Genomic DNA, 11,736 nt, shown 5'->3' on the forward strand with positions numbered 1-11,736 from the left:
TCAGGCTGAGCAGGTGTCATAACTAACCGACAGGTGCGCCAATAAGGCAATCGAATATTATTTGCCACGTCTTTGCCACAGCTACAAATTGACATCGCTGACCAAATAAGCACAGCATTCGAGTATGGAGCTCGTAAGTCAGGATTTCTGTTCAGATGACCAAAACGAACATTTTCGTCTGCGTTCTCATGTTGTTTTTCAGCTTGTGAAAATGTGAAGCGGACAAACTAAGTAGGGCTTGATGGTGTTTAAGGATATATGTGCGATGTGAGCTTATGGAGTGGAAAACTCTCTATATAGTAGTTACATCTGGCATGGCAGTCGCTGTTATTTCTATTTAGCTTCATATCATCTCCAGAATATCTATTGATAACTTCGCATCTAGTGTGAAAAATGGAAAAATATTTGAAATAACATTCAGTTTAGAGATTTACTAAAAACAAGGATGAACGTTGCAGGGGGTGTTACGAACTGCGCAATACTCATGCAATTGCAATGGAAATTCAATAAGAACTGAAAGTTAGGGACACATTACTGAAATAGGCGCAAATCAATGAAGTAGAACAAATCCGTGAAAGAGAAACAATTTTAGTTGGTCGTTTCGGATTAGGCTGGTAGTCTGTGATCCAATTCGGTGGCGTTTCTCCGATTGAGTTGGCAAAGGCCGACGCGTAGCCTCCTTCTACAGTCTCATAATGCAGTCTCCTGCTACAATTCTCTATGGCAGCCTCCTGCTTCAGCCTCTTAAGGGCAGATCTAGAAATTTCCCGAGCCTTTTCTTTACAATATTATCTGAGGAGCTCTTAAAAACAAATATTCTCACTTATTCAATCATTCCCCCTCGATTATAGCGTAGGTTTGCCTTGCCCAATTCCCTTTTCTGAAATGCACTTGCCGTACTTGAATTGGAATTATATTATATACATAGCTCAAATGCTTTTAGTTTCAAGAAATCTTGAAAGTTTTAACGTAAGCTATGTAACACATATGCAGCTGTGTTCATAGAAAATAGTTTGATAATGAAATTTTGTGATAAACAGAAAAACATATTGAAAGTAATATATTGATTACAATTTTTTACATATGTTCTCTTGCCACAGGCTTCATATCATTTGAAAAGCTTGAAATTGAAAATGTAAATAGTAATGGAGAAAAAATATTTAAAGGGTTGTCTATAGACTTCAATTGTATATCTCCGATATCTCAGGATCTTGCAAAGTGAAAGCATTCAAAAATTTCAATTCAACTTCAATGTGAGCATTCGATATGAGAAAATAATTTGATTTTTTGATCGCCTCCACAAACAAGTCAATGCATGCACAAATGAGCTGAAAGCAAAGCTTTCGAATTTGCTTTGTTTCTGTAGACGTGACCATTTAAATGTTGAACTGCCATGGAATACCCTGTTCCAATTTGTGGACATGAGATATGGTCGAACGCTAGATCTTTGAGCTGTGAATGAAAAACCACAGCTGTTGGCCGCATTCGGCCACGCCCGCGGCGTTGCGTGTCAATCCGAAAGTGGGTCAGGCCAGACCGCAGTCAAGAGTGGCTCGACGACCAGTGTCAAATCCAAAGTCAAGATAAAGTCAGAGACAACGGCTCGATGGCTGACAGTCGAATCGAAGGTGGGCGCTGTTTAACTGTTTCAGCAACAGCCACGCCCACACATGCTCAGCACCCAGTTGGATGGGGTGGCCACGGCTGGGACAGGTTTCAAAAACTTTTACCCATTTCTAAACCTGTTCGCATTTTTTGTCAATTTGAATATTGAAATTTCAGCTCGGAACCAGTTCCAAACCAAGGCCAGCACGAAGCAGAACCAGAACCCTTAAATATCGTATCAAAATTTATATACATAGAAAAAAAAAAAAAAATCAACTCACATATACACAACAAAATAATTTGTAATAACAATTCTAATTAATTACTTAAGATTACTATCAAACTGGCATTGTGGCGCCATCTATCGGCGTCTGTACTGGCGCTGTACCGGCTGCAGCTGCCGCCCGATGATGCAGCAGGGGCGCATCCACCGTATCCAGTCTCTCCAATAGAGGATATTTGCCGGAACTGCCTCCGGCTGCCTCCCGCTCGCGTGCCTTATAATCGTTGATGTCGTTGTCGTGTATGGGACTATTGGGAAACTCGCTGGCCAAATGGTAGACGACCTTCTCGAACAGAAACTCCGATAGGTTGGTGCGCAGGAAGAACAGAAACATCCAGTTCGAGAAGTTACACTTCTCAATAACAGCTTTCAGATCAGAACTGTCCAGTTTGCCTGGCTTGGCCCAGTACAGCGATAGCCGGGTGAAGGTCACACTGGAAAGGATAAAGAACATTTTGTTAGTCAAGCCACAAAAAGTCGAAAGGAAAATCATTTTGCATCTATGTTGAACTAGTTCACGGTGGAGTTTTTATGGTTGGCAAATGAAAGTCCAAGAATTAAAGATTTATGTGCTGTAAGCTCTGGAGCCCTTCGGTCCATTGAGCCGAAGACTCTTAGACCCTTAAACCCTTTGATTCCTAGACTTTTCCACTCATACAATGATTTACCCTTAGATCACGAAACCTTTCGATTTTTCAACTCAATGAATTTCTAATAAAACCCTCTGGAAAGTTGATGTATTTTTCAAAAGTTGATCGTTAACTTTTTCAACTTACTTCTTGTAGAAGAAGAGCGTCAGGAGACGCCAGACAAGACCCAGCACGGTGACTGTTAACAGAAAGGCATACCAGAACCAGAGTATGGTATAGATCTTCTCGTTCATGATGTTGAGGGCCATCACGCAGAGCGTGTCGTGCTCCTGGAGTGAGCCAGCCGCGCCATATTTGAAGAATGTGCACTTGGTGACCTTGGGAAAGACAATATCGAGCGCGTCCATTTTATCGACCCAGCGCTCGCGTAGCACCTTAATGCCCAACGTGAGGAACTGGCGACCCAAGAATCGATGGGTCAAATAGATCTGGCCGCACAGATTCACCAAGTTTAGCATTTCAGCTGTGACGAGATGTGCGCCCCACGATTGATTCAAGCGCATCCGATCGATCATCGTGCGTCGTATGTTGATCACACGATCCTCGACCTCGGCCATCGAGGGTATATTCAGCTTGCCAATGCGCAGGCTCTCGCTATTCAGGTATTTGGTCAAACCGACCATACGCAGTCCATAGACCAATGCCTTGATGCGGCCACCCTCCCAGTACTTCCAGATCGCGTGCGGGGCGTAAAAGCAGAGAGCCTGCCCAAACAGCACAAACGGCACCCATTGATAGTAGGCGTGGCGCTTGATCTTGTCTTCGCCGCGATTGTAGGGTCCAATACCAGGCTGAAATATGGAGCCAGAGTCCAGGGCTGTGTTGTTGAAGTGACGCACCTGTCAAAAGGAAAGGATTATCGATTACTCTCGAGTCGGTGTGGAAGTAAAACGAGATATGGCAAACGAAGGCAGGAAGCAGATAATCTATATAATAGTCGAACAATATAGATTGAGCTAAAGTCCCGAGTAAACAATGATCCATTCAATTCTTTATCATGTCTTAAGGTAGAGTAAGAAAAATATTTTTAAAGGTAACTGAAAAGCATTCGATTTTATGCAGAACTTTTGCGACTGATGGATGGATTGATTGACAATTGATAATAGTGAGCTTAGGTAACAGAATATCAAATGATTGATCAATGTCTATGATGGGCAGCAATACTTAGCAGAGGTAGACTTTTTTATCGTTAGTTTTTTTGCAAAATATAGTTAAGACTTTAAACTCTAGGCAGAAATGCAGCAAATGATTGATTGATTGACTGAACTCGAATAGAAATAAAAAATGATTTTGTGTTACTTAAAAGAGGCATTATAAATGGTTGATTGATTGATTGACTAGGAGGACTTTATAGCTAAATGTAGAACAGAGTCAGAAATTTCAATCAGAAAAAAATCACTGAGCACACGTATCCGGTACGGTATAACACATTCTCTCTCACTTACCACCGTGAACGTGGGCGTAAAGAAGCAAAACGTATTTATGACGGGCGCGACCACATTATCGGATATACACTGTATATGCTCGCCAATGTATTGGCGAGATGTTATTAACAGGGTTGCCACCAGCAGCAATACGAAGGTCCAGCGATAATGGAGCTTAAACACTATGTTATCGATAACCACACGCGTTATATCGAACTTGAGATATTGTTTGACCGAACTAAACGTGCCCAACATGATGCCGACTTTTCTATGTACACAAAAGCCAACACTGCTTAGCAATCAATGTAGACAATTCTCTTTTTCTATGTTAACAATTTCTATAAAGTTTTCCAATTTATATATTTATTTATATTTTTATTTTTTTTTTTATTTTTTTTTCTATTTGCTACTCGGGCTTTTCGTGCGAGCAGCTCCTCATATCGTTGCTGTTGGGTGCGCACTGGAAGGGTACTAACTTTTATCATTAAGTCCGTCCGATCGAGCGATCGAAAGAGAGCGAATGGGTGGTTATCAATGGATAGCACCGCCTCCTCCATAACAGGGCTAAGTGGACTGGCTGTCGGAGTTTTGTTGTTGTTGTTGTTGCTGTTGTTGAGCGATTACCGGGGTAGCAAAAGCAAAGGCGATAAGATAAACCAAAAGTAACTCAAAAACACACTTTAATTGAATTTGTTATTTTGAACTAATTTAAAAGTCACCTTTCATCGAATACCCTGTAACTTAATGGTAAAAGGATTATAGTGAAAAAATGTTTTATAAATATAAATAAAATAGATTTTTATTGTCGTATCCGTTCCCATGGAACTCAGTAATTAGTGGAGGTAGCTGAAGGTAAATTACTTTCGTGTAGCTTAGATATCGATTTTGTGTTATTTTTTTCCATTTACACTCTGATTAAATTTGGGAAAAGTCTAAAAAATGTTAAAATTAAAACGAAAGAATGATATTAAAGTTTTAAAAAAAGTTTTCTTTTCCTTCTTTATTGTAACTAATATATGTTTCTATGCTCCCATAGATATATACATATGCTCCCATATAACTCAAGATCTATAGCAGCTAGAGCTGCAAAGTTTTTGACAACATAAAAATGTAATGGGTATCTGCTAGTCATGCTCGTTGCGTTTGAACGCGTTAGCTTACCACTCGGCCTGATTCTTCACATATTGACAGAGAGAGCTAGAGATTGCGCAAGTTCTCTTTTTTTTGAGGCCGAAGCTCTCCGCATAAAGTATATATGTACTCGTTGATATATTGTATCATATAAAATAACCTGCATATATAAAAACATATATGTGTATAAAAAAGGTTAATGATAGCTCCAAATATTGATTTAGCTTTCTGCTAGCTGCATATTGATTCAGGGCAAACAAAAGGACAGATTCTGCTGGCCCCAATTGCCAGTTATCCGTCAGGCGCACGACTGGACAAACGATATATGGATTGATCTAGATCAGTGATTTACTGTTCGGTCGAGCAGAGTATAGATTAGAATTGGTAAGTTTTCATTGAGGCAAGTTTGGTCATTTTTATTTCGGATTATCGGGTCTTTCGCACAGTTGTTTTGTCGTCTTATCTTTGATCCTTGATTGAGATTTAGGTCCGGTGACTCGCAGCGGTTACTCAGCTGTTTAATTGCGTCAGAAGTGATTCATATGTATTTCTATTGTATTTGCAAGCATGACAACTGTGTTGTTGGTACCAAGCACTAACATCTAGGTATGTACCGGTCCCAACTAACACCCAACAATGTTATCAAAAATTTGAATCGAGCAAAAAGTCTGCGCGTATGAGCCATTTGCGTATATTTAGCCGGAGTCTTATCGGGCGCCAATTATGCGACATTTATAAGCAGACTGCGGCGATTCCAGTCGAACCGCATACATATAGCACTCTCAGAGGCTACACACAACCAACGGTGCGCAGCCTGACTCGCGCTCAGGGTTGGGGAGTAAGATTTGTCCAGAGTAAGATTCAATCCAAAAGAATGTTCCCTTCTACAGGTGTATATCATCATATTAATAGACCCGCCACCCTATACACTCTTCTTATCTATTGCCTCTTCATGGCTATATTCATTCTTATCTTCATTCTTCACTGACAATATCTTTATATAGAATTTCAACTCTTAAATCTCTGTTCATAATATTATCTCTATTTGCATGTGCTTATCATGCTCCATTGCTTCATTGGCTAAAAAAAGTTTGAGGACTCACGAAAAGATAGTGTGAGAAGCAGGTCAAGGGGGAGGCAGCACATAATGCTTGCCTGAGAGCTTCCATCCATTTAGATTATATTTTCATAGTTTTGTCTATTCGAATTGATAGACAGATATTTTTACAGATACAGTTGGGTTTGAATTTATCTCAGTGTAGCTCAAGCTCAATCTTTTTTAATTTTATTTATTCATATCATTGAATATATTTTAGTATGATAGCCCATATTTTCATATTTCTGCATTTGTATTTGAACAGATTTTCCTTGGCATCTATAGATATATTGCAGATACATATGTATCTTTATCTATTCTTTACCATGTAGTTATTTGACTATAGTATCTTTTGTTATGATATATAAATTATATGGAACCATATGTACATATGTATTTATGTATCTCAATGTCTATGATTTTGTATCTGGAAATGTATCTATATATTTGGTATTACGTATCTTTGTCTGCTTTTTTATTTTTTCTAATGTAGAAATGTTGATAAAATGATATCTGTATCTAGCCTTCTTTTTGAATGTGTCTGTATCTTCTCTACTATAACTAGATGCTATATGACACATATCTTTCGATAGACATTTGTATATGCGGCCTGTCGCATTCCATTCCCCTAAGTCATAAATGACATATGCTTGTATCTTGTATCAGTAACTAGCTTTATCTGCAGTATCTTACAATTGAGGAAAAGCTACCTAGTAACTTGTACATTTTTACTTGGTTGACTAAGGTAACAAGGGTCTTTGTCGATTTCAAAGTCTACTGGCGATTCTTGCCCACTTCAATTATAATGCGATAAAGTTCATTGATTGAACGAATGCAACAGATTGCCCAATCGGTTTTATAACTAGCTAAACCTCACTTTCCGCTTGTCTCCCCTTTCTCTCTCTTGTTTTTCCATGCTCCTTCTCTGCCTTTGTTGTAATTGGGTTGCATTACAGGCGAAATTTGAATACGTTTCGACCACAAAAGCTAACGAAATGCGAACCATTCATGCAAATCGCATACGTAATGACGAAATTTGAAAATGTCTGTCTGTCTGTCTGTCTGTCTGTGTGTATGTGTGTGTGAATAAGTCGCAGCTTTTTTTAAAGATACAATTACAATGCAATTAATTTAACGAGCGTAGAGAACGCGTTCATATAATTTGCAACTGTTGCAACAAGTTCTGTTGAAAAAGTGAAAGTAATTTCGACATTCAATCAAATATTTGCGCAAAATAGCTAACGCAAACAGGTAGAAGCATATCGTACACCTATTGCCGACTGTCCCATACACTTGCAATACGAAACTCACAATTTCAGTAGGAGAACTTTTGCTCTATTCTTAGCTATTCTCATGGTAGACTTTGAGATTTAATAGATATATTTTTTATGATATACCACAATATTATAAGAACTTTGTTTATAGATAAACCCAAGGTATACATACTTACTTAGCGAGATATCACGGCTCAATTGTTGTCCTAAGGCCCATATATCAAAATTTCCACTAGCAATCGCCTAGACATTACATAAAACCAATAAACCCATGTTTAGTTGTTGAGCAAGCATGCATAAGACCGTAATATGCATAACGGCATAACTGGGGGTATGTGGATTTAGCAGTTCTTCACTCGAATACAACTTTTCGATTTTCGCTAGACTATAATAATTATATTTTAGATCAAACTTTATTAACAGTCGAATAACAGAATGTTAAAAACGTGAGAGTGTTAGAAAAATACCAAAATGAGATCTCATAAACGGAACAACATGTCATTCGATTTCTATTTACCACCGTTATATTCTAACTTAAGCATATGATTCAATTCCATCATTCATAAAACACAAATATGATATTAAATCAAAAAAGGGAACTGACTCAAGTTTGATGAGCTTGTTCAAGCGAATAATTTTTTCCACGTAAAGTCTGAGCAGCTTATTCCAAAAATCGCATTTGATAGGTTCTTTTTTTATAGCTTTTTGTTTGGCATGAAAAAGCATTTTGTACTCATGCAAGAAGTCACGATTGCTCGCTAAAAGTGGAGCTCGAAGTGCAAAACAATTATGTCTCTATCGTAGTCTATATAGTCTAGTATATGTGGAGTAAAATGCTTGGGGTAAAATGTATTCAAATGAACTTATATGTGAACTTATCTTGAAAGGGGGAAGAAGCTGTAAGTATCATATCATTATATTCTTCAATTGTATTATATTATAAGCTCTATCGTATAACTCAATTTTATACTATATTAATATATGTTACATCAATTCAGATTATACTATACTTTACTAGACTTTAGTATACTACCTATTAATATACTATACTCATCTAGATTAAACTCTATACCTCATATTCTATCTATGCTCTACCTTTCCCTTTACTCTACTTTCCTATTCTATACTACTTCTATAGCATTTTAAGCCTTTTACCTATATAGCATTTATAAAGTAGTGCTACTATACCTTTCTTCATTTAATCAAATTCCACACAATCTTTAGTCAGGAGTAAAAAGAGTATATTGCTTTCAACCCTTTCTGTTAAAATGTCACAAAAACTTTCAAAAGTTTTCTATTTTTATTTTACAATGCCAAACCCTATTATTTAGGACGCTCTTGGAACAATAAGCTCAAAGTCTCGTTACAATGTCACCTCAGATGCAAAACTATAAATTATATAGCGACGTTCATGGAAGGTGTGCGCAAATCATGAAAATTTCATTCATGAGTTAAGGGTCGAAACTCATAATTTTACAAGTGATTTATTATATGATAGATGATGAATGATGAGCAAAAAGCCCATAAAATATATAGCCAATAAACGGTTTTGGCAATATCATATCATATATTAATAAATCAATTATTGTTTTTAATTGAAATGCCTGAGAATATTCATTGGACGCTAGAGTTAAAATCAAATTGAAATTAACTTTAAATTAAGCATTGACTACGGGGGCCTTTAAGCCTATATATTTAATTATTTTTAGAGATATTTTTTTATTTATTTATTTTTTTTTTTTAATTTAGTTTTTACATGTCTTCAGATTTATTATGTTTGAAAAATAAAAAAAAAAATATTTTTTAATCAAAGCCCTTTTTCTTTTTTATTTTTTTAAATAATTGTTATGAAATTGTTTTAATGATATTTTTAAAAGTATCCTAAAATATTTAAATTATTTTTTTTTTATAGATATTTATTTTTTTTTTTTTTTTTTTTTTGTTTATAATCATCTTATAAAAATAAAAATAAAGTAAATAAAGCACACGAAAATTTTTCTACAATTATTATTATTGTTTGTATATTTTATTAATTCAAAAAGACTTTCAGCAATATTTCTTTTGAAATTATTAATACTTTATTAAAAAATAAAAAATGCCTCAGTCATAAAATATAATAATAATCATAATGTTCAAACTTTTTAAAATTTCACCTTAAATTCTTCAAGAGGTTTTTATGAATACCTATTTTGCTATGGTTTTCATTTTTATCAACAAGTATTATCAATTATCATATAAGACTCGGGAATCATGCACTTATGGGGATTTTTGTATCACACATTTTTTTTTTTTCATTGCTTTAAAGATAGTAAAGCGAATCATATGCTATTCATATTCATTATTCATTCATGCTATTTGCATACGTTACCGTTATGAAGTCATCGATAATCAATCTAATTCGAATAGAGCCCATATTTGATAGAGTCGAGGTAGTTGGGTAAGTGGGAAGGAAGCGCCAGCGTTATGCTTGATAAGGTCGCGCTGCCTGGCTTTGATCTGAGGCGCCGTGCAATTGGAAAAGCAAATCAAAAAGTGCCGCAAACTTTGCTCAATTGATTAGCTCCATTTGATTTTTATATAAATACGATATAAGCATACCTCCCTTCATATGCCTTTTGGGCCAACTACTATCTGGCATCTCGACCAGCTGGGCCGGTTGACTCAGTTGAAGCGGCCATATGCAAATTAGGTTAAAAAAAAACACAAAACTGGTCAACTATGACGCTAACGAGCAGTTCGAAGAATTCGCAATGAGTAAGCGATCAAAATTCGTGGAGCATCGTTCGCAGCCCAGCCCCAAGAAGCATTGATTCATGTTAACATGTGCCGAAAACGCAATCTCAGCGAGGCGACATGTAAATACAAATGAGAGTGATTGACGCACCATTTGAGTGACTGGCAGATACCCTGCTAATGCCGACGGTTGTTGATGGGAGCTTTTTGCTGCGACAGTCATAGCATGTGACAAAATATTGGACTATCTCAGTTGCGTGCGTGCCCAAGAAGCTAACTTTAGCGCTCGCAGCGCCCCATTTCTTGCATTCTATTTGTATTGTTATTGGAATAAACCTATTATAATAGATTTATAAGCCTTTTTCAATTTCCAATTTCCTCAACTCAAGATCAAGCTGATCTCAGGCTCTCAGCTTTAAATCAAACTGTTGCCAAGTTCAACGCAGTTGAAGCTCTAAAGTTTAATTTAATTTTGCTTGCTAGGGTTTGGTTAGTATAAGGTAAGCTGTTTTAATAGTGGAGATATCACGACCTTGATTCCGGTATTTCACATTTATAGAGCTTGCTCTAGCGTCATTTCAACAGGCTTCAAGACCCATTTTCCAGGGTATGCCATATAAATGTAAATAAATACAATTAGCAATAGTATTAAATGCTTCCCAAAGAGCTGTGGCAAATCGTATACATAAATATTTATGCTGGGACTTTGCTTATCTCATATTTTTCTTTTCGGCTTTACAATTTTGTGGGCTAGTGCGATATTCGAGTTGAGTCGAAATCGTTTTGAAGAAGACATGAAAGAAGACGAGACGAGATTCACGCAAATTGAGTCGTTCGTTGAGGCGTTGATTTGATTTATGCCCAAAATAGACGCCACGCCCCCGCCTACAATCATATCTAATGGATTTATGAGCGTGCGATTTATAGTGGGCGTGCTTAATTCAAATATATTTATGTTAAATATTTGACCGGATAATGGGCTCAAATATTATTCATCATTAGCATATCTATAAATGAATCAAAAGAAATCGTTAAGTGGATTTCAGCTTGGGCTGCTTGACTGGGTGGAAATCTTAGCATAAATTATTGTATAAAGACAATTAGATCAGGATCTAACAATTTCCATTATGTTGGCTTCAATAGACTTCCATACAATATTAGTTAAAATTTTGATATAGGTCTCCATAACATTCAGAAAGTAGATAACATTATTAAATCGTTATATATGTATATACATAGACTCTACTGTATTATAGCTCTAACTGAAGTGGAAATTGTAGAACTTTTGTTTTGATATTTTATAAACTCTACCAGTCCATATATTGTTTATGAATTTTAATAGTTTTTCTTATCGAAGCGCACCATTTGCTTATATTTATATTTTATACATGAATATATGCTGGCAGTTCTCTTGGGAGTTGATAACTTTTCTGGATTTGTAGCGGTTTCTAAAAATTAAAATTTCATTAGGCAGGAAACTTTTTATTAAATTCTATAATACATATACATATGTATATACAATATATTATGAAACAGGTCT

At 36.3% G+C, this 11,736-nt stretch overlaps 1 protein-coding gene across 1 annotated transcript; it reads right to left on the reverse strand.

Annotated features, from left to right (window-relative positions):
• Positions 1-1,889: 1,889 nt before the first annotated feature.
• Inx7 (innexin 7) lies at positions 1,890-4,436 on the reverse strand. The gene is made up of 3 exons (XM_030389314.2): positions 3,984-4,436; positions 2,665-3,377; positions 1,890-2,322 (listed from the first exon to the last, which is right to left on the reverse strand). The coding sequence occupies exons 1-3, from the start codon at positions 4,215-4,217 to the stop codon at positions 1,944-1,946; spliced, it is 1,326 nt and encodes a 441-aa protein (XP_030245174.1). The 5' UTR covers positions 4,218-4,436; the 3' UTR covers positions 1,890-1,943.
• Positions 4,437-11,736: the final 7,300 nt, after the last annotated feature.

This window comes from Drosophila navojoa, chromosome X (genome assembly GCF_054131105.1).
Source record: "Drosophila navojoa isolate 15081-1374.11 chromosome X, UAZ_NAV_1.0, whole genome shotgun sequence".
NCBI classification, from domain to species: Eukaryota; Metazoa; Arthropoda; class Insecta; order Diptera; family Drosophilidae; genus Drosophila; species Drosophila navojoa.